Source organism: Equus quagga, chromosome 5 (genome assembly GCF_021613505.1).
Source record: "Equus quagga isolate Etosha38 chromosome 5, UCLA_HA_Equagga_1.0, whole genome shotgun sequence".
Classification (NCBI taxonomy): Eukaryota; Metazoa; Chordata; class Mammalia; order Perissodactyla; family Equidae; genus Equus; species Equus quagga.
Window position 1 is genome coordinate 12,710,126 of NC_060271.1, and position 23,784 is coordinate 12,733,909.

A 23,784-nucleotide genomic window follows, 5' to 3' on the forward strand; every position below is an offset into this window, starting at 1 on the left:
TATAAAAAGAACACATATACAAAGGGGACCTCATCAAATTTAAAAACTACTACTCTTCAAAAGTTACTGTTAAAAAAATTAAAAACGGAGCCAGTCCTGATGGCCTAGCGGTTAAAGTTCAGCGCATTCTGCTTTGGCAGCCCAGGTTTGGTTCCCAGGCACAGAACCACATCGCTTATCTGTCAGCAGCCATGCTGTGAGCAGTGGCTCACACAGAAGAACTAGAAGGACTTACAACTAGAATATACAACTATGTACTGAGGCTTTGGGGAGGGGAAAAAAAAAGAGAGAGGAACATTGGCAACAGATGTTAGCTCAGGGCAAATCATTCTCAGCCAAAAAAAGAATTAAAACAAATCACACACAAGGAAACAATATTTGCAAAACACACATCTGAAAAAGGACTGGCATTCAGTGTAAATAAAGATCTTTCACAATTCAATAATAAGAAAATACACAAGCCAATAAAAAAAAAACATGAGCAAAAGATTCAACAGACACTTCAACAAAGAGGTAAATACATCAAATGAACATATGAAACCCACCTCAAAACCATTTATCATTAGGGAAACAAAAATTAAAATCAAATGAGAGGTAACATCAGCAAAATGGTGGATGGAGTGCGCAGCTCCAAACTAACATCCTTCCACAGAAACATGGAAAAACAAGCAGAAACTGTCAAAAACACCTTTATCAGAAGTCTGGAAAATAGTCAAAGGTTAACAGCAACCAAGAGAATGATGAATCAAGAAGTCAACTTTAAAATGGTAGGAAAGCTTGTGGCATTTCTATTTGCCCTTGCCCCACCCACTCTTAGATGCGGAAGCAGTCTTGAAGACATCAGCCAGTGTTCCCAGCATGGGTCTCTGGTTCCAGAAGAAGCCAAATAGACCTTATTTGCAAATTACTGTTTATGTCTAACTTGTCTGGAGACTACCTGAAGGACTGACACAAGGCACTGCTCCCTATTTCACCTGACTCAGAATCTGCTCAACTTAGCAGTGAGCATTGCTCAAAAACACTGTAAGGTGATCCAAACACTCACAGCCACCTGGGCAAGAGATTAAAAACAGACACACAACAGACTGCCTAAGGTCTGGGAGGAAAAGGAGAGAGTTTCTCTGGGAAATTAGGGCAATCAAAAACACCTGTGTATATAGGGTAATTTAGAAAGCCCGAGGCAAAATGCATGCTCAGAAAAGACCTGAAAAGACTTTAAGCTTTCATCTCAGGCTGATCCCTAGGCTCAGTTCAAGTCTGCCTAAGCACTGAAGAAGGGCCCCAGCAAAAAGTCAATCTGCAAAGACTGGGAGATAGGTTAGTTTGTTTCTTTGTTTGTTTGACTCCTGGTGATCAAGGAAATCTCCATTAAAACACCAGCTAGGGAACAGAGACTTCAATACTACACACAGCTTCTGCAAAAAAATGTCATGAAAACTCATTAGACAAATGGACAACTACAGCCTTCAACAATCAAAAAACAGCAAACCCTGGGGAAAGGGGAAAAGCAGATTTCCAGGGTTACCAATATTCAAATATCCACTTTTCAACAACAACAACAAAAAATCACATATACAAAGAAATAAGAAAGTATAGCCCATTCAAAGAATCAAAATAAATTAACAAAAACAATCACTGAGGAAGCCCAGCATTGGACTTAGTAGCAAACTTTAAATCCACTGTCAAATATGCTGAAATCGGTAAAGGAAAACATGGATAAAGAATGAAAGAAAATCAGGAAAACAATGCTTGAAGAAAATAAGAATATCAGCAAAAAGAGAGAAATTACAAAAAGGAACCAAACAAATTCTGAAGATGAAAAGAACAATAAGTAAAATGAAAAATTCAGTAGAGAGGTCCAACAGCAGATTTGAGCAGGCAAAAACAGAAGCAACAATCTTGAAGACAGGACAATTGAAATTTTTCAGCCTGAGGAGCAGGAGAAAAAAAAAGAATGAAGAAAAGTAAAGAGAGCTTATAGGACCAAGGGGATGTCTTCAAAAGAAACAATAAACGCATTAAGGGAATACCAGAAAGAGAAAAGAGAAAGGAGAAGAAAGAACATATGAAGAAATAATGACTGAAAACTTCCCAAATTTGATGAAAGATAAGAATCTACATGAACATCAAGTAAGTTAAACTCGAAAAAACCCACATCAAGACACATTATAATCAAACTCGAAGCCAACAACAGAGAGAAAATATTCAAAGCAGCAAGAGTGATGCAACTCATCATGTACCAGGGATCCTAAATCAGATTAACAGCCAATTTTGCATCAGAACCGTGAAGTCCAGAAGGAAGTGGGATGACATATTTAAATGCCAATAGAAAAAACTGTCAACTTAGATTTCTATATCCAACAAAACACTCCTTCAAAAATAAGGGAGAAATTGAAACATTCTCAGTCAAACAAAAGATGAGGGAGTCCATTACCACTACTTCTGCCCTAAAAGATGTCCTTCAGGTTGAAATGAAAAGACACAAAACAGAAACTTGAAGACATATGAAGATATAAAGATCTCCATTAAAGGTAACTACATGGGCAAACATAAAAGCCAGTATCATTGTAATTGTAGTTTGTAACTCCACTTTTTATTTCCCATATGATTTAAAAGACAAATGCATAAAAAATAATTATAAATCTGTCATTGGGCACACAATGTATGAAGATGTAATTTGTGACAACAACACAAGGGGCTGGGACAGTTTTTGTATGCCATTGAACATGGTACCAATTCAAACCAGACTGCTATAAATTTAGGATGTTACATGTAATCCCCACAGCAAGCATAAAGAAAATATCTAAAAAGCACACACAAAATGAAATGAGAGGGGATCAAAATGGTTCACCACACACAAAAAAATCCACTAAATACAAAAGATGGCAGTAACAGAGGAAATGAGAGACAAAAAGGGTATAAAACATACATGGCAAAAATATGTCAATGAAAAGACAGACATGCTTGAATCAAATGAAAAAGTTTTCTCAGGAAATATTTCTCAGCAAAGAAACAGAAGATATAAACAAGAACCAAATGGAAATTTTAGAACTGAAAAATATAATAACCAAAATGAAAAACTGAGTGAATGAGCTGAATAGCAGAATGGAGAGGATAAAGTAAAGAAACAGTGAACGGGAAGACAGAGGAACAGAAGTTACCCAATGCAAACAACAGAGAGAAAACAGAGTGAAAACAAACAGAGACTCAGAGACCTATGGGATGATACCTAAAGATCTAATGTCTGGGGCCAGACCTGTGGCTCAGTGGTTAAGTTTGCGTGCTACGCTTCGGCAGCTTGGGTTTCGCTGGTTCAGATCCCAGGCACGGACATGGCACCGCTCATCAGGCCATGCTGAGGTGGCATCCCACACAGCACAACCAGAAGGGCCTGCAACTAGAATATACAACTATGTACTGGGGGGCGTTGGGGAAGAGGAAGAAGAAAAAAAAAAAATACATTAGCAACAGATGTTAGCTCAGGTGCCAATCTTTAAAAACAAAAAAGATCTAATGTCTGTGTCATCCAAGTCCAAAGGGAAAGGACAAAGAAAGCAAGGAAGGCTGAAAAAGTGCTAGAACAAATGATGGCTGAAAACTTCCCAAATGTTTCAGGAAGACATAAACCTACAGATTCAAGAAGCTGAGTGAACCCCAAACAGAATAACCCCAAAGAAACACCATAATTAAAATTCTGAAAAATTACAAACAAAAGAAAATCATGGAAGCAGCCAGAGAAAAATGACACTTTACCTATAGAAAGAAAAAGAAAAAGAAATTTTTTTGAATGACAGCAGATTTCTCATCAGAAACCATGGAGTCCAGAATAAAGTGGCATAGTATTTTTCAAGTGTTGAAAGAAATGAACCATCAACTCAGAAACAATACCCAGTGAAAACAACCTTCAGGAAGGATAACTAAGAGAATTCATTGGCAGCAGACCTAACCTAAAAGAATGGCTAAAGGAAGTTCTCTAAACAGAAAGGAAATGACAAAAGAAGAAAGTTTAGGAAATCAGGAAGGGAGAAATAATATAGTAAACAAAACTGCAGGTAAATACATTAGGCTTTCCTTCTGTAACATATATTTTAAAATTCACTAAAGATGGGGCCGGCCCCATGGCCAAACGCTTACGTTCTCACACTCTACTTAGGTGGCCCAGGGTTTCGCCAGTTCGAATCCTGGGTGCAGATACGGCACCACTCATCAGGCCATGCTGTGGCAGCATCCCATATGCCATATCTGGAAGGACCCACAGCTAAAAATACACAACTATGTACCAGGGGGTTTTGGAGAGAAAAAGGAAAAATAAAATCTTTAAAAAAAATTCACTAAAGACACTTATGCTACAAAACATGAATCAGAATTAGAAAAATTTACTAATGAGGTGAGAGAGCTCAAGAAAAATTAGAGATAGAAGATCAGTTAAGAAATGAAGACTAAACTTGAAGGAACACAAGAGAGAATAAACATAACAGATGATGCCTTAAGAGAGATGGAAAATGGAATGGGTTGTTTTTTTAATGAAGAAAGAAAAAGAAATATTTGAGAGAAAATGATATGTTGAAGAGAGGCAAAGAAGATCCAACATACAGCTCATAGAAGTCCCTGCAGAAGAAAATCATAGCAAGGCAACAGAATGAATACTAAAAATATAATTCAATAACTTTTCTGAAATTAAAAAAATACGTATGAAATTAAAGAAAACTACATACTAAAACAGCACACCATGCACACGCTATAAATTCAAAATGACCAACACCAAGATATATCTTAGTAAAATTATTGGACTCTTAACAAAAAAAAAAATGCTTTCAGCATTAAGGAAAAAGAGCACATGATCTTTAAGAAAAACTTAGATCATCATCAGACTTTGACACCAATTCTTTAAGCCAGATGGAAAACAGGGTTACATATATAAGATACTCAAGGAAAGACAATATAAGCCAAGGATTTTCTATCCAGGAAAAATAACCTTCAAGGTAAAGGGCATAGGCAAACTGTTATCAATATAAAACAACTCAGGGACTATTGTTCCAACAGGCCCTTCCTAAGGAATCTACTAGAGAGAAAGATTCAGACAATCAAAATAACCAGAGATATCAACATGGTTCTTAGCATTAAATATATAGTCATTTGTAGAATTATGACTCAACGTACATTAAAGGGAAGAGAGTAAAATGGAGGGGGGAAGGTGGAGATAGTATACACACAAAAAAAAATTTTAACAGTTTTCATTAATCATTATTGGTGGTAGTATATTAGTATTGCCACTAGAGACACTTATATATTTAACATATATCAAGCAAAAGAATAATTCCTGGATATTCTAATTCTATTATCCCGAGTCTTTGGGAACGTGATTCTTGGTATGGAAGAAAGGAGATACTGATGTAATATATGGCAAATTAAGTAAAGAAGGAAAAAACAAAACAAAAACCTCTGTAGTCCTTTGTACATATCACTGTTAACTGACAAGGTAGTTTTATTATATATATTTCTTAACTCTATTCACTGAAAAGTCATAGAAACAATGACCAATCTCACAGCACTGAGTATCCTTAGGATCTAGATTGCAATTGCTCTGAAACACCATTTCCCATTAAAAGAAACCGGGAGTTCTTGAAGAAACAGCTAATTCCAGGTGTAAGGCGGAAAATGAGCCTGGAACAGTTTGACATAGGAAACAGCAAAAATATTATTAAAACTATTAGGATCAGGTCAAAAAGATTAAGTAACCAACTTGAAGAGGCTCTTCCTAGATGACAAGAGGACAATTTGAGCTTCAGTTAGTACAAGAAAACACATCAAATATGGGTTGAAATCCATCAAATACGTTTAAATGCATGACTCACACTGATCATAAAAAATAATTAACTGGTCACCTTCTGAAGATGAAAGGGAACCAATTCATTATTTTTAAAACTAGGTAAATAAAAGGAAAGAATCAGGCCTTTCTTACATAAACTATACCACTGGGAACCAAATGCTTCCCCAAATAAATGAGGGGAAGCATCTCTTTAAAAAGCTACTCTACCGGCTGGCCCAGCGGCATAGCGGTTAAGTTCCAGCACTCCACTTAGGCAGCTGGGAGTTCACAGGTTCGTATCTCAGGCACAGACCTAGCGCTGCTCACCAAGCCACGCTGTGGCGGCATCCCACACAAAGTAGAGGAAGACTGACACAGATGTTAGCTCAGCAACAATCTTCCTCACAAAAAACAAAAAGCTACTCTAGCTAATAAATAAAAACAAAATGATAGAACTATGTCACCATTTTGCAACTCCTAATTAGTGAATCTCGGCACTGAGCATCAAAAACTGCTAAATTTCAAACAGCACAAAGCAGACATTATGTACCTCCTGTTGAGATACCACTCATAATCTTGCTGAACCTGAGGCTGATTAAGCCTCTGTATCCAGCTGTAACATGCAGGAAATACAAATGACACAGAAACATTGTGAAATGCATCAAAAGTATGCAACCTAGACTGTGGGAAACCCTACAGGTGAAATGCCCCAGGGTTTTTCAACACATAAATTTTAAGGAAAAAGGAAGAGATGGAAGGAAAATCTATACATTAAAAGAGACTTAAACATTATCTAGTTTTTAAAAATGGGAAAGACTAAATTGTGATGTCTTAGATGCAAACTTAGAAAGAAATGCAATGAAATTATTACTTTTTAAGTCAGGATAGTGATTATTTTTGGAAGGAGGGATAAGCTATGTTCAGAATGGGGCACAAGAGAGGAGTTTCTAGAATGGCTGGCAAATTCTTTTTCTTGACCTGGGTGATGGTCATAAGGGTGTTCATCTCATAATAATTCATTAAGCTGTACATTTGTTTTGAGTGCTTTTCTTGTACTCATTATATTTTACAACAAAAAGATTAAAAAGAAAAAAAGGAAAGAAAAGGGAGAAGAAAAATTCCAAATGAGCTGCTACAAAAGTAAGAGAATATGCTGTTACTCTTAAAGTTATAGCAGTAACAATGAACAAGCACAACAAAAAAACATAGAAACAAACATTTAGTGAAATCCAATACAAACCAGGCATTTAAAATCTTGATTTAACCATAAAAACGACACTGGAAAATATTTCTAATTCAAACTACTGAGCTACTGACAGAATTCAAGCCTAGTCCAAAGTATGCTTTTTCTCCATATTATATTTAAACAACAATCAATAAGAAAAAAAGAAACAGTCTACAAGAAAAACAAGAAAACACATGAATAAGGAAGTTGCAGGAGACAAAAAATTCAAATATATGAAAAGATTCTCAACTTGACCAGTAATCAGGGAAACGTATTTAAAACACTGAGATGCCATCTAAATCTAGCAAATTAACAGAAAGTAATAACCCAATAACACCAAGGGTTGGCAAGGCAACAGGGAAACATCATCGGTCAAAGTACAAATTGGTACAATCACTGTAGAAAGCAATCTGGCAATAAAATCCAGCAAGAGAAACTCTTGCACATGTGTACAAGAAGATAAGTCGAAGGATATTTACTGCAGCACTGTAAAATGGAAATAACCTAAGGGTCCATTATAAGAATGGATAAACTGTTGTTTATTCAAAGGAATGCTACATAGCAGTTAAAAATTAATGAAATTGATCTAAATGTATTAACACAGATCAAGGCTGGCAAACTTCAGCTGGCAGGCCAAATCCTACCCATCACATGTTTATGTCCAACCAGGAAGCTAAAAATAGTATTGACATTTGTAAATTGCTGGAAAACAAATCAAAAGAACAATAGTTTGTGAAATATTATTCTCAAAATTACATGAAATTTCAATGTCAATGTCTATATGTAAAGCTTTATTGCAAGATAGCCAAGTTCATTGGTTTACATGTTGTCTCACAGATGCTATCATGCTACAACAGCAGAAGTGAGTAGTCGTGAAAGAGTATGACAAAGCCTAAAATATTTATTATCTGGCCATTTACAAAGAAAAAGTTTGCTGATCCATGACATATATAATTCTCAAAAACAGTGTTGAGTGAAAAAAAGGTAGAGTAAAAGGACACATACAGTAATACTTAATTTGTATAAAATCTAAAAACAAATACTGCTACATCTTGCAGATGGATAAATATCTTTAGTAACGGATTTTTTTCCCCACTAATGAAACATTTTAATACACACCATCGTCAGGACAGTGGTTTCTTCCTAGAGTACAGTGGGGAGGGAAGGGATGCTAACAGTACCTGTAACATTTTACTTCTTTAAAAAACAAATCTAAAGCAATACGTAAACATCTGTTAAATTTAGGTAGTGAGTACACAGGTGTCTAATGTATTTTCTTGTAAATTTGTAATGTTTCATAATTAAACACTTTTTCAAAACATCAAGTGAGAATTAAAATTGCAAGAAATGATTATCAAGTCAGAATTCAGTTTTTTCATTGTGGCAACAGAAATGCTATAGACATATAAGACTTATAGATCAAATAGACATATAAACATACAAGATCAAATACTTTTTTCAAGGTACTCAGAGGCTTCATTTAAAAAATACACCACCAAGGGGCCAGCGCAGTGGCACAGCGGTTAAGTGCATACGTTCTGCTTCGGTTGCCCGGGGTTCGCCGGTTTGGATCCTGGATGCGGACATGGCACCACTTGGCATGCCATGCTGTGGTAGGCGTCCCACATATAAAGTAGAGGAAGATGGGCATGGATGTTAGCTCAGGGCCAGCCTTCCTCAGCAAAAAGATGAGGATTGGCAGCAGTTAGCTCAGAGCTAATCTTCCTCAAAGAAAAAAAGACAAGAAGCACAACACGGAGAAAGGGATAGAAAGGAGAGTTAGCTTTATTGTGTAAGAGAAAATTTAGCAGAGAAAACTAAGGCAGAGATTTTGCACAAAATCATAAAGCCAATGAAAGTACAGAAATATAAATCAAATCTTAATTCCAAGTCCATAAATCACAGCTTAACTCTAAAATAATGTTAGTTAAAATGAAAGTAACTTCAGCTTTTTAAGAGCATAGCCTCTAGAGTCAAGGCTCTGGGACTTGCAGGACCTTGAGTAAGTTATTTAACCTCTCTGTACCTCAACTTCCTCATCTGTAAAATGGAGATAATACTATCTACCTTATAGGGTTGATATGAGAATTAAAGTGTTTAGCACACTACCTGCCACAAAGTAAGACTTCAATAATTGTTACCTATTAATTATCCTTTTGGCGGAACTTTGAGCTTGAATTTCACCCAAGTAATTTCCTCTTGAACTGAAGAGCAGTAATAACAAAGACTCTGTTTCATTTTAACAGAAATTTGAATATCTACTATGTTCCAGAAAGTATGTTAAGGATACAAACTTAAGCAAAATAAGACTCCTACACTTATTTCTTTTTTTTACTCTATTTTCCCTAAAGCAGTGGTTCTCAGAGTGTGGTTTCCAGACCAGCAGCATCAGCTTCATGATCACATGGAAACTTGTTAGAAATCCCAGACCTACGGAATCTTCTGATTCTAGGTGTTGGGCCCAGCCATCCTTGTTTTAACAAGCCCACAAGATAACTCCATTAGCCCTGAAGACTGAGACTAACTGGCCTGAAGAAGTTCACACTCATCCTCCAAGAGGAGTGATTCTCTGATTGAGTCAGGTTCAGCTGACTGAGCCACAGTTTCAGGAGTTAAAAATCAAAGCACAGCTATAACAACTGGATATCCATCGACATGTAAAAGAAAGAAATTAAGGGCCAGTCCAATGGCGCAGTGGTTAAGTTCATGCGCTCCACTTTGGCGGCCCAGGGTTCACCAGTTTGGATCCTGGGCACAAACCTACACACCACTTATCAAGTCATGCTGAGGTGGCATCCCACATCCCACATAGAAGAACTAGAAGGACCTACAATGTGGATATACAACTATGTACTGATGCACTGGGGAGAAAAAAAAAAGAGGAAGATTGGCAACAGACGTTAGCTCAGGGCCAATCTTCCTCGTCAAAAAAAAAGAAAGAGGGGCTGGCCCTGTGGCCGAGTGGTTAAGTTCGCACGCTCCGCTGCAGGCGGCCCAGTGTTTCATTGGTTCGAATCCTGGGCGCGGACATGGTACTGCTCATCAAACCATGCTGAGGCAGCGTCCCACATGCCACAACTAGAAGGACCCACAACGAAGAATATACAACTACGTACTGGGGGGCTTTGGGGAGAAAAAGGAAAAAAATAAAAAATCTTTAAAAGAAAAAAAAAACAAAGAAAGAAAGAAGTTAGACCTTCACTTCATACCATTTACAAATATTAGCTCAAAATGAATCAAACACCTAAATATAAGAACTAAACCATAAAACTCTCAGAAGAAAACACAAGGGTAAATCTTCATGACCTTGGATTTGGCAATGGTTTCTTAGATATGACACCAAAAACCTAAGCAACAAAAGAAAAAAACAGATACATTGCACTTCATCAAAATTAAAAACGTTTGTGCATCAAAGGGCACTAGCAAGAAAGTGAATGACTATTCACTAAATGGAAGAAAATAATTGCAAAGCATACATCTGGTAAGAGTCTGATATCCAGAATAAACATAGAACTCTTATAACTCAATAACAAACAGCCCAGTTGAAAAATGGGCAATGGATCTGAACAGACAATTCTATGAAGAAGATATACAAATGGTCAGCAAGCACACAAAAAGATGCTCAACATCATTAGCCTATAGGGAACTGTAAATTAAAAGCACTATGAGATATTTACACCCACTAGGATGACTATAATTTTTTAAAGGGAAAATAACAGGTGTTAGCAAGGTCGTGGAGAAACTGGAACCCTTGACAGTGCTGGCAGGAATGTTAAAATGGTACAGCCACTGCAGAAAACAGTTTGGCAGTTTCTCAAAAAGTTAAACAGAATTACCATACGATCTAGTAATTCCATTGCTGTATATCTAACCAAAACATTGAAATGAAAAACAGGCTCTCAAACAAAAACTTGTACATGAATGTTCATAGCAGCACTATCACAATCGTTAAAAGTCACAACCAACCCAAATGCCCATCAACTGATGACTGGATAAACAAAATGTAGTAGATTCATATAGTGGAATATTAGCCATAAAAAGGAATGAAGTACTGATATATACTACAATGTGGATGAATCTCAAAAACATTATGCTAAGTGAAAGAAGCCAGACACAAAAGGCCACATATTGCATGATTCCATTTGTATGAAATGTCCAGAGTCCATAGAGACAGAAAACAGATGAGCAGTTGCCAGGGATTGGGGGAAGGAAGAAATGGGGAATGACTATTTAATGGCTATGAGATTTCCTTCTGGAGTGACAAAAATATTCCGGAACTAGATAGTGGTGATGGTTGTACAATATTTCAATGCATTAAATGTCACCAATTGTAAATTTTATGTTGCGTATTTTACCATAATTTAAAAAGTCAAAGCACATGTGGAGGTGGGCTCTCTAGGGCAACACCTCCTCCTAGGGGCCTATTAAAGTGAGACAAGCTGAGACCCAGTCACCTTTCTCTCTGGCTTCTCTTTGGCTTCTTTCTGGCTCTTTTCCTCTTCCACATGGCTGGGCTGACAAAGTGAGAAAAGCCTGAGGACAGCTCTCACTAGCCACCAAGACCTGAACTAGTGTGGAGGGTGCCAGAAACTAGCTCTGCCACAACAAAGGAAAACAAGCTTTTCCAGATCTCCTAGCTGTTCTTGGCTAAAGGCCTTTACTTGTCTTTAAAATGGTTATTACCCCAAACTGTGTGGGCCTACAGGGAATGAAAGGAGACTATGGTTCTATGCAGTCTATAGGCGAAATAAGAGGATATCTGCCTAATTTTGGCTGAGGACTACATTGGGGTTTGAGGGCTGGGGCAGGGACTAGCTAGATGTTCGCAGAACATGATTCACCTTCCTCCTGGGCATCATGTAAATGACATTTCCCAGCCCTCTAGCAGTTAGGCATGGCCCTGTGACGGAGTTCTGGCAATAGAAAATGGGTGGAAGTGATTAAGCCTGGCCTATCAAAGCCTCCTACAAGATCCCCCACTTGCCTCGGGTGACCTCAGAGCCAGGTGTAGAAAATGGTAAGGCCTTCATTAGCCTGAGTTCTTTCGAATGTATCTGTTACAGCAACTAGTGCAGTTTAGCACAGAAGACCACCAGCATGAGAGGTAGTTACAAAATGTCCTTTTCTCTTTCTGGTCAAAGGCAGGACTCAGATATCCCCAAGTCACCTGAACAAAATCATCTTACATTAACCCTTTGAAATAACCTACGAACTTTTTAAAAATTATTACCAACTATTTCTAAACTCTGCTTTTTAAAACATTCCTGAAGGCCTCAAATAGTCAGGAAAATCAGAAGGCGTGAGAATACTACATTACCTCTGTTTTGCTGAAATACAGGCAGAGAAACTATGTGGCTTGTTAATTTTCCACAAATTAAGGGTTAAAGGATTTGTGCATCTGCTACTCAGGTTCACCCTTAGGAAGTATTGTGGCGTTAAAGCTGGTGCAACTAAAATGATATTGTAAAATTTAAAAATGTGGTTCCCTTGGCCTGAATTTGTTGTTAATTACATTCTAAACCCTAGGGAGACTATTCTATCTTCTAAGCCAGTTACTTAATAAAGAAATCCATCGAGCTTCCCCAAAGGGAAAAATGCAGAAACTAAAGCCTCCTTTTCAAGTTGAACAAAGTAAGGGAACAGTTCAATAACACCAACAAACCAAAGGTCAAGACATATCTTTTTCTATTACATTTCTTTCTAAAACCAGATGAGAACACTAAAAAATATGAACTCTATATTCACACATTCTGTGCACGTACCTTGAAAATATAAAAATAATTAACCTTTATTGAATGCTTCTTGGTATCAGGCTTTGTAATAACTGTTTTATGCGGATTAATTCATTAAATCCTCACAATAATCCTATGAAATAGCTAATAATATTATTACAATTATATACATGGAATAATTAAGGCTTAGAGATCCTAAATAACTTGCCTCAGGTCACAGAGTTGGAACTTGAAGTCAGAGAATGTGACTCTTAATCACTATATATTCACTCAGGAAGTATTTATTAAGTATCTTCTATATACAATTCTAGAAGCTGGAGATATAACAGCGAGAAAAACAAACCCAAATTCCCGCCCTCGTGAACCATATATTATAATATGGAAGAAGAACAATAAACAGCAAATATGCGACAGTAACAGGTGAATAAAGGATTTGAATTTAAAAAAAGAGAAAGGGATGACAAAGAGTGTTACTTTCAAAAGGCTGGTCAACGAAGGCCTCTGTGAGGAGGTGATATCTGAACAGAGACCTGAATGAAATGAGTAAGCCAGACACATAGATGTATCTGGAAAAAGAACACCTCAAGTCGAGAAAACTACCAACTGTAGAAGTCCTTAAATAGTTTTTAAATGTCCTCAGGCAGGACATGCTTCACATATTCAGAGACCACCAAGGCAGCCAGTTGACTAGAGCTCAGTGAACAGGAGGAAGAGTAGAAGGAAATGAAGTTAGAGAAGGCCAAGAGGCAGATCAAGTAGAATCTTATAGAATAAAACAAGCACTTTGGATTTTTAACTAAACTGTGATGGAAAGCCACTGTAGGGTTTTGAGGGGCAGCGTGACAAAGTCTGACTTAAGCTTTTACAGAATGATATTGATCTCGCCATGTGCAAAATACCACGGGGGGAGAGAACAGTAGGACAGAATCAGGAAGACCAGTTAGGAGATTCTGACAATGATCCAGATGAAAGATGAGAGAGGCTGAAATTAGTGTAGTGATGAAGCTAACGGGGAAAAGTCTCATGCAATTTGAATGTAGCACCAACAAGGCCTGATGGGATGAATGTGGAATACGAGGTTAAGAAAAGAACCAAAGAAAACTCTCAAGTTTTGGTCTGAGTAAATGAGTGAATGACAGTGCCATTTACTGACATGAGAAAGACTGGGGAAGAAGCAGACTGGGAAGTGAAAATCAAGAGTCTGGTGTTGGACACATTTAGTTTGAGAGGTCTATTAGCTATCCAAATGGAAATGTTACATAGACATCTGAAAAGAGGAGTCTAGAGCTCAGAAGAAATGTCCACAACTAAAGAAAGAAATGTGGGAATCATCAGCATACAGATGGAATGTAAAACAATACAATCTGATGAGATCACGTCAGGAGGGAGACAGACTATACAAGCAGTTTAAAGACTGAACCCTCTGAAGCACCAGTGAGAAAGGAAGAAAATCAAGAGAACATGGTCCCAGAAGCCAAAGGATGGAATGATCACGTCAAATGCAACAGGTCAAGTGAGATGAAGACTGTGAACTGGCCACTGGATTTAGCCAATGATGACCTTAACAGAAGGGTTTCCGCGGAATGAGATACAGACATAACCCTGACTGGAGTGGGTTCAAAAAGGAATGAAGGGAGAGGAAACGAAAGTGGAAGATACAGACAACTCTTTCAAGTAGTTTTATAAAGAGGAGCATTGTCTGGCTCGCAGACAATTATTTCTTATCACCTGCTCTTTTGCCTGAATTACTCTAAGAGCCTCCTAACTGGTCTCTTGGCTTCCACATACCCATTCAGTCAATTCTCAATAAAGCAGCCAAAGATCAGATTAAAATGAATGTTAGATCATGTGATTCCTCTGCTCAGAACTCTCCAGTGGCTTCCCATCTCATTCAACTTAAGGCCAGTAAAAGCCGATATCCATACAACTGCCTACAGGGCCCTTCACAATGTGAAACTTCACAAACCAGCCCTCCTCTCCCCACCTTTCCCCTCTGAGCTCACTGACTACTCTTCTCCTTCCTTACTCCCCTCCAGCCACACTGACCTCCTTGCTATTCCTCAAACACAAATTTCAAAGGTGCAGGTAGCCCAGGGCACTTCCTATGCCCTCCACCAAGTACACTCTTCCCCCAGATAATCTAAATGCCTCTTTCTCTTACATCCTTCTGGTCTTTACTCATTTATCCCATTCCAAAGAGATGCCTTTCCTGGCAATGCTATTTAAAACCATAATCCCCCAATACGTTATATCCCCCTTCCCTGCTTTATTTTTGTCACAGTATTTATCACGATATAACATACTACATATTTTACATATTTATCTTATCTGATTCCCTATACTAGAACAGAAACTTCAAGAAAGCAGAGTTTGCTGTTTCCCTTCTCACTGCTGTAATCCCAACAGTACTCAAAAAAAACTTGTTGAATCAAAGAATGAATGAGGGAAAGTATAGGGTTAATGAAGTGTTTTTAAGAGGGAAAATACAGTATGTTTGTATGTTGATGAGAATCACCAACGGAAAAGAAAAACTAATGGTTCAGGAGTATGAAGGAATTGCAAGAATAGAACTCAATTAGATGTAGGGGTAGACCTTAATAGGTGTAAGATTATCCATAGCAATGAGAGAGGCCAAAAAATATGGGTACAAATACAGGTAGGTGGGTGATTTGTATTGGGAGTTTGTGGAAGTTTTCTTCTGATTATCTCTTTCCCTCAGTGAAATGGGAAGCAAGGACATCAACTGAGAGTAAAGAGGACAAAGAGAGTGTTGGAAGTCTGAGGAGAGAGAAAGATTAAACTATCACTTAAGAGTGAATGGACTAGAGAAATGTTATAGGATTGCCTGTCAGTGCAGACAGACTCCTTGAGGTTCATGATCACAAATTTAGATGTCGGCACGGTTGTGTTTTTCTCCAGCCACATTCAGCTGTTTAGATACAGGTGCAGAATAGACAGAGAGTTGGTTTAATCATGGCTGGAGTTTTGTCACGTAGGTATGACAGAAGGGAAAAGAGGCAAGGGAACTGAACGTACATGCACAAGAACGATTATAATAGCCCATGAAATGTTAAGTTGGATAAGGAGGGAAGCAGAGGCATGAGGTGACTGACAACAAAAAGATAGTAAAAAAAAAAAAAAAAAAAAAAATCAGTGAACCAGAAGTTCCAAAGAGTTTGAACAATTTTGGAAAGGAAATTCTAAAAGGAATGCAAACTAGAGAAATAGAAGATGATGTGAAGGTCAGAGCGTGGCAAGTTCAAAACTGAGATTTTAGAAGTGAACAATTATCAGTAAAGATAAAACATACCCAATGAACACAGGCTGATGTCAATTTTTCCCACCAATTATTTACTGTCATCCACTGTATGCACAGCTGTGGTACAGAGAAGAGGAAAGAGTCTTTGGGAATTAACAATGAGGTACAGTGCCCAAACAAAAAGGTGGTCGACCACGTCTCACTAACAATGCATTCTGTGTAAGCCCTTACTCCTAATAACGTTAAACCTCTGTTCTTCCTTGAGGACTTTTTCCTCTTTGCCCAGGACTAGCCCTTGATCCAACAACCCCAGTTTTCAAACCCCTTTGGAAGCCCAACTATGTATATTAATGATGAAAAACAATCAACACCTACTGAAGGAAAGTAATAATTGCCAAGGTACCATAGGGATTTCACTGAGTACAAAGCTAGGTAGTAAATTTAGCAGAGAACCATACAGCAATCAATGAAGCAATGAAGCAATCAGCAATGAGGAAGACATAGTGACTGCCATACTTGGCTGCCTCTGATGGTCCTGGTCATTGGTCACCATGAATAACTGGGGTGAAAAAAGCTTTTAGGTTGATCTTTAGGCTAAGAGGTATCCAGTAGAACAAAGATGGAAAAACTCTGTAAGCAGATGTGTCCTACCCTCATCAGGGAACACTGTCAGACCTGCTTCAACCACCCCAGGCTCTCTGGTCCCAGTACCTTTGATGCATTCAAATCTTCCAAAGCTAACAGGTTTCAGGAGCTGGCCCTTACCCTCTATCACTTCTGGATAAGAGGGGAGGGAGGGCTAATAAACTTTCTGTATTGAAAACTCAGAACAACTCTCAAATGCCCATGTTTCAATCCTACATTCTACACTCCACACAGTTACCAGAGTAATCCAGCTAAAAAACAAGTAGGACCATCCTGCTCCCCTACTTATTACCCTTTTACATGTACTAAAGACCTTCTACAATCCAGGCTCCTTTAGTCTCTTAACTCACTATCTATGCCTTCAACCTCAAGCTCCAACAATACCAGACTGACTATCGTTCCCTACACACAGTATGCAGCTTCCCCTCTATGCACTTTCTACCCCTTGCTTTTGCCAATGTACTAACATTAGAGTGCAGAGGAAAGAGAAGGTGCTGATTTCCAGGAAAATAATTTTGAAAATTCCTTAACAGTGCTGAGGGAATTCTAGGAACTAAAACTGAATTCCATCTTCCTCCATCCTCAAAAATGTCTCATTTCTAGGCCAGCCCCATGCCTACTGGTTAATTCCAGCACACTCTGCTTTGGCAGCCTGGGTTCAGTTCTTGGGTGCAGACCTACACCACTCATTAGCAGCCATGCTATGGCAGCGACCCACATACAAAATAGAGGAAGACTGGCACAGGTGTTAGCTCAGGGCAAATCTTCTTCAAGCAAAAAGAAGAAGATTGGTAACAGACATTAGCTGAGGACAAATCTTCCTCAGCCAAAAAAAAAAGTCTCATTTCCTTTACTTGTCTATCATACTTCTATTATTACTCAAATCACCCATATCCAAAATATTTTAATCATTTTCTATTCATTCATTCAATAATTATTTAGCACCTACTGTGAGCAAAGCCCTTGACTTTGCATTATGGTACATGAAATGATGATATACTTCCTACCATCAATAATTTACAACTTAAAAGCAGAAATGAAATAATACAAAATGAATACAGAAGGGCAGAAGTACTAAAACACTGATTCATTCATTCATTCATTCATTCAGTAAATATTTATTCAGAAACTACTGTATAGAAATGGATCAATGTGTTATAGAAACAAAATAAGATAATAATTAATATTTATTAGGCACCTATCTAATATGTGCTTTCTAATCATTATTTCATTTAATCTTACAGAACCCAAGCTTTCACTTCTTGGGTTTCCTGTGCATTTCAGGAGATTCACAGATTTACTGAAGCCCATCAAAGATCCTCCAAGGATCCCACATGGAAAAACTTCAAACAGTTTCTGTGACAGGAGTTAGGCCTGGAAGCTTGAGAAGAATTTTAACAGGCAGAGGCAGAGAAGATCTTTTCAGATGAATGATTAATTAAAATAAGTATATGAAAGTGCCTAGCAATAAACAAATATTTACTGAATGCCCATTATATACTAGTTAAAACACTAAAAGCTGGGGGTGCATTGATGAATAAAACAACCTCTGAGGAGTTTTTCCTCTGATGAGAGACTGAGAACCAACTAGGATATTTGTTGAGCAAGTATCTGTTTCAAGTACCAGCATATATCTACATTTCCAATAAATATTCGGACTAACAACTACGTTTCAAATACCATACTAGGCCCTAGGTATACAAGAGTAAATGAAACAGTCTGGGCCTCAAAGAACTTACTAATGAGAAAGAGAAGACAACAATGGATGCTACTATGGAGACAAAGCCAAGTCTTGGGGACCTAGAAAAGGGGCATCTAACTCTGTTTCTAACAAAAACTGTTAAGTATCAAGTAGACCTTGAATGCCAAGGTCCTCAGACTTAAGTCTATGGGTAATAAGAAGCTAATGAGGTTTCTGAAGATAAAGAAATGAAATGATCATTTAATAAATATTTATCTATCACTGGAACTCAAGTAGGCAATGAGTTCTAATCTTTTTTTTAATAGAATACAGAATAAATTAGAGGCTAAAAGACTAAAAAGCATAATAAATGAAGCTAAGGTATGGCAACAACCAAGACAAAAGTTTATAAATGCTGAATTAAGATGACGACGATGACAATAAAGATTTGAAAGACATCATGAAGGTAGAATCAGCAGAACCTGGATAAGGGGGTCAAGGGAGAAAGAGAATTCAAAGACCACGGATACAATTTCAAGTGTGATGACAAGAAAAAGGAAAGACACAAGGAGAAGCACATTTCAAAGGAGAAATAATAGATTGTATTTTAATGATACAGTAAGTCACTGACCTTCTAGAGATTCAAGTCCTGCATCCTGTTCAGAACTTATTCCTAAATACCAGCACAGTATAAAGTATACCAAGCATGACTCCACATCATGAGAAACGGAGAACAAAGTCATTTGTGAGAGGTGGATGCTTGTTGATCAACTAGGTTCTTACTCCCTGAATGAATGGAATCCATCCAGCCTCAACACACACAACTCAAATTTTTATCTTTTCAAAATCAAATAATTTCAAGTTATGGATTTTCAAGGACATTATCAAATTATAAAGTCACAAACGTTAAGATCACAAATGCTGAGTCTATGGTGGAAACGTTAAGCACAGAAATGGAAATGTAGAGCTTGGGGGCCAGCCCCATGGCCAACTGGTTAAGTTCTCGCACTCCGCTTCGGCGGCCCAGGGTTTCACTGGTTCGGATCCTGAGCACAAACACGGCACCGCTAGTCAGGCCATGCTGAGGTGGCATCCCACATAGTACAACCAGAAAGACCTACAACTAGAACATACAACTATGTACTGTGGGGCTTTGGGGAGAAGAAGAGAAAAAAGAAGACCAGCAACAGATGTTAGCTCAGGTGCCAATCTCTAAAAAAAAAAGGAAATGTAGAGCTAAGGAAAGAGGTCAGGCCTAGACACTCAGATCACTCTACAAGGAGGTTATGTGACACAACGCCATGAATAAAAGAGGACTACAGTCCCTTGTCCCACATCCTGAGCACCTGGCATGAATAGGGTAAGCCTGTTAAAAAACAAAGTACAATTAAGGAAAGAACTAAGGACAGAAGACACATCCTCAAGGAACAGTTAGGGGACAGGCAGAGAAAAGAGAAAAAAGACACACAAGCAGCAGTCAGAGAAACATAAGTGGAATAGTCATTACGACAAAAGAGAAGAAAAGAAAATGTCAAGAAGGAACACATGGTCAACAATGCAAATAGTTCACAGGGGTCAAGGGGATGAGGACTAGGGGAAAACTGTCAGATTTAGTCACTTACAGGTCCCTGAGACTGCCACATATCTCCCTGTGTAATTCTTTCACAATGAAAACTTTTCACAAGTAGCCATGCACTGCTTTTTAATTTAAAATGGAAGAAGTTTTAGTATCCACGTGGTACACTCACACAATAGAAAACTACACAGCAATGAAAAAGAACAAACTATCTCTACAAGCAATAATATAGATGAATCTCACAGACATGACTTGAATGAAAGAATCTAGTCACAAGAGTATAAACTGTAAGATTCCATTTATACGAAGTTCAAGAAGAGGCAAAACCAATCCATGGTGATAGAGGTTGGGAGAGTGGTTACCTTCAGAGGAGGGTAATAACCAGGAGAAAGCACAAAGGAGCATTCCAGGGTACTGGAAACGTTCTACATCTTGAACTGAGTAGTGGTCACATTCTGTAAAATTTCCTGAGCTGAATGAACGAAACTTTGATTTGTGCACTGTATGTAAGTCACACCTCAATTAAAAGTAAATACGGGGCAGGCCCCATGGCTGAGTGGTTAACTTCACACACTCCACTTCAGTGGCCCAGGGTTTCACTGGTTCCAATCCTGGGCACAGACATGGCAGTGCTCATCAAGCCATGCTGAGGCAGCATCCCACATAGCACAACTAGAAGGACCTGCAACTAGAATACACAACTATGTACTGGGTGGCTTTGGGGAGAACAAAAAAAGATTGGCAACAGATGTTAGCTCAGGTGCCAATCTTTGAAAAAAGAAGTAGGGGCCAGCGCCGTGGCCGAGTGGTTAAGTTCGCGCACTCTGCTTCAGTGACCCACAGTTTCACCAGTTCGGATCCTGGGCACTGACATGGCACCACTTGTCAAGCCATGCTGAGGTGGCATCCCACGTGCCACAACTAGGACCCACCCACAACTAAAAAAAATATATACAACTATGTACGGGGGGGGTGCTTTGGGGAGAAAAAAGGAAAAATAAAATCTTTAAAAAAAAAGTAAATAAACAAACATACAAAGTTATTGGTGACCTTGAAGACATCAGTTTTGGGAGAGTTTAAGTGGAGAAGCCAAACCGTAATATGAGGAATGTATACAAGGTGAGGAAGTGGAGACAGTGAATACAAACTCATTTTTCAAGGTTGCTGGTGAAGCAAAGAGGAGACAACAAAGTAGCTTAGGTGGGTTACACAACTCAGAAAAATTGTGTTTTGTTTTAATTGAGGTATATGACAAAGAGAAAATAATATATATAACAAGGGCCTACACCAGACAAGAGGGCATGTAGGGGAGAGAGGACATAAATAGAGGAATTAGCCTTGGAGAAGAGAATGAAGACTTCTTTCTCTGAGACTGAAGCAAAGGATGAGTGAACACAGAAATTCTGACCTAAAGAGGGGAAAATCAAATAACCTTGAAGACTTTAACGAAGCACGGAATAAGGTCAATTGGACCAGATAAATTGAGTCAGGAAAGGATCTAGGCATTAAGTACATTTTAAAAGTTTCAAATAGGTACTGCAGAGAATATATAAGACAAGGATGAGGGAGGAAATTACAGCACGAGGACAATACTCAGTGGCCTAAAAGCAAGGACAGAGATAGCCAATTATGGAGTATGTAGGACTGGGTGGAGAAGAAAAGACGAAAGAACAAAGGGGAAAAACATCCAAGTGGTAGTATGTGCATCACTGAAACTATATAATAAAGAATGATGTCTAAGAAAATACTTATTTAAGTGATGGGAAAGAGGTAGGAGACCTAATAGAAAGCTTGAAAGATTCAAAGATGAAGTCACTAGGGTGTCAAGTAGAGCTGTGCAAAAGGAAAGCTGTCACTAGAGTTCATTACCTACAGAACATTTTTCTGCAAATCTCACAAGATCAAGGACCACATATTCTCCTTTCACTAAACTTCCTAGAGCTACTAGTGGCAACTTCTCCTCCCTGATAAAACTGACCTCTACCTTCTACTTGTAAATACACCTGAACTTGATTAATAAACTATATAAACACATCCTGTCCATTCAGAAACTCTATGAATATTTTTACACTGCTTTCTGTGTTTTCCCATCAAGGTGTTTTCAGTGGTAAACTCCTAGAAGGCAGAGCCTGTATATAGGAATTCTGTTCACAGTACTGGACTTGGGATGGCACACATGCAGATGATTTAAAAAGTGCTTTAACATGAAACAGATCGTTACTGAGGAGAACCTTAACAATGATTCTGAACACACTCCTACAAGACTATAATGATGGCCAAATCAGAGAATGCTTAGGAATGACATCCGTTTTTATAACTATCAAGACAACCTCTAAAAAATAGGGTAAGATTTACTATATCATACTGACTTTCCCTACCTTACACTATTTACCCCTTTGGATAACTCAATACCTCTTTAGTAACCCTATTCTTTGCAGTTCATTTACTCCCAGCCTACATTCCAGTGTCCCTTCTTCCCATCCAGAACCGCTGACTACAATCGCCCACAGGACCATTTTTTCATCCCTCTGCTCCCCTATTGCCCATTCAACTCCAGGACATTACTTCCATTTCTCCACCCCCCATTTTTCTGCCTCTCTAGATCTCCCATTCCTCCTGCCGAACTACTCAGTCCCCACCCCTCCAACGCCCAAGCCTAAATCTTCCCGCCTGAGATCCCCCGCCCCCATCGCTCCCATTCAGGCTCCCCCCGCCCCATCCATTCCCTCCCGGACCCCCGCCCGCCATACCTGCTCTTTGACCTCGGGCCCCGCGGGCCCGGTCCGCTCCTCCAGTCGCTGCCTCCCGGGCGGCGCTCGCCGGCGCGGGGGTAGAGGCTGAGGCTGAGGCTGAGGCTGGGGCTGGGGCTGGGGCAGCTCCGCCGCCCGGTGAGTCCCATCCTCCCGGCGGGGGGCCGGCGGCGGCGGCTGCGGGCGGTCGCGGCCGCGGCTCCGCTTCATATCTGCGGCTGGGCTCCACGGGCGTCAGCGCCGCCACCGTCCCGGCCCCGCACCGCCCCGGGCCGCAGCGCTGCCGCACCAACCACCGCCCGCGGCCACCATGCCCGGGCGGGCGCCCGAAGCCACCGACCCCAGCCCGCAGCTCCTCCGCGCTTTCTGGGGCCTCAAGAGCCGGGGCCTCCTCGGCGCTCCTCACGGAGGCGGCAGCAACATCGCCGCCGCCCCGTCTTCTCCCACCCGGCACACGCTCTGCTGGCCACCCACCGCCGCCGCCGGCTCTACCGCCAGCCGCCCGCCACCCTCTGGCCCGGCCCCGCCCCTCCTCTTCCCTCGCGCGCGCGCACCGGGAGCCCGCCGCCTCCGGCCGCGCGCGGCCTCCCGCGCACGCGCCAGCGAACGGTCGCGAGAGACGCGCCCTTGGCCCCGCTGCGCGGTGAGGAGAGCGGAAGGGGGAGGGGCTTCCGATGAGCCGGCTGCGGCTGCGGACGCTCATTGATTCTTTCATTCATCCATTCATGAAATTGTGTGCGGGCCAAGCTAAATGCTGGGGATCCAAAAATGCGTTAGAACTGAGCAGTGTCCTCAATGTCCTAGAGGGAGAGGGACGAGGAGCAGGAAGGAGACAAAATGTACAACTGATGAATAGAACACTAATGCGTGCCTTTTTATTGAGCACCTGCCAGCCGTCACCTTCACATCACACTATGGAGGTAGGTCTGTTCGTTCTCATATTACAGATAAGAAGACAGAGGTGAAGTGACGCACCAGGTCACTCAGTAAATCAGTGACCAAACTAGACAGGACTCTGGCTTTTCTGTCCCTTTCCACTGTTTCCTGCTGCTTCCAGAAAGCAAGACAGAGTGTGGAGAGTGCTGTAAAAGAGGAGGAAGTGATGGA

At 39.8% G+C, this 23,784-nt stretch overlaps 1 protein-coding gene across 4 annotated transcripts in view; it reads right to left on the reverse strand.

The window, feature by feature from the left end:
• MAST2 (microtubule associated serine/threonine kinase 2) overlaps window positions 1-23,204 on the reverse strand; it is a 210,724-nt gene extending 187,520 nt beyond the window's left edge. For 2 of the 4 annotated variants that reach the window (XM_046662031.1, XM_046662029.1), the window contains exon 1: window positions 22,678-23,204. In XM_046662031.1, coding sequence (XP_046517987.1) covers window positions 22,678-22,887 — 210 coding nt within the window. In that variant the 5' untranslated portion in view covers window positions 22,888-23,204. The remainder of the gene's footprint in view (window positions 1-22,677) is intronic. The other 2 variants (XM_046662030.1, XM_046662027.1) reach the window with 1 other exon arrangement.
• Window positions 23,205-23,784: the final 580 nt, after the last annotated feature.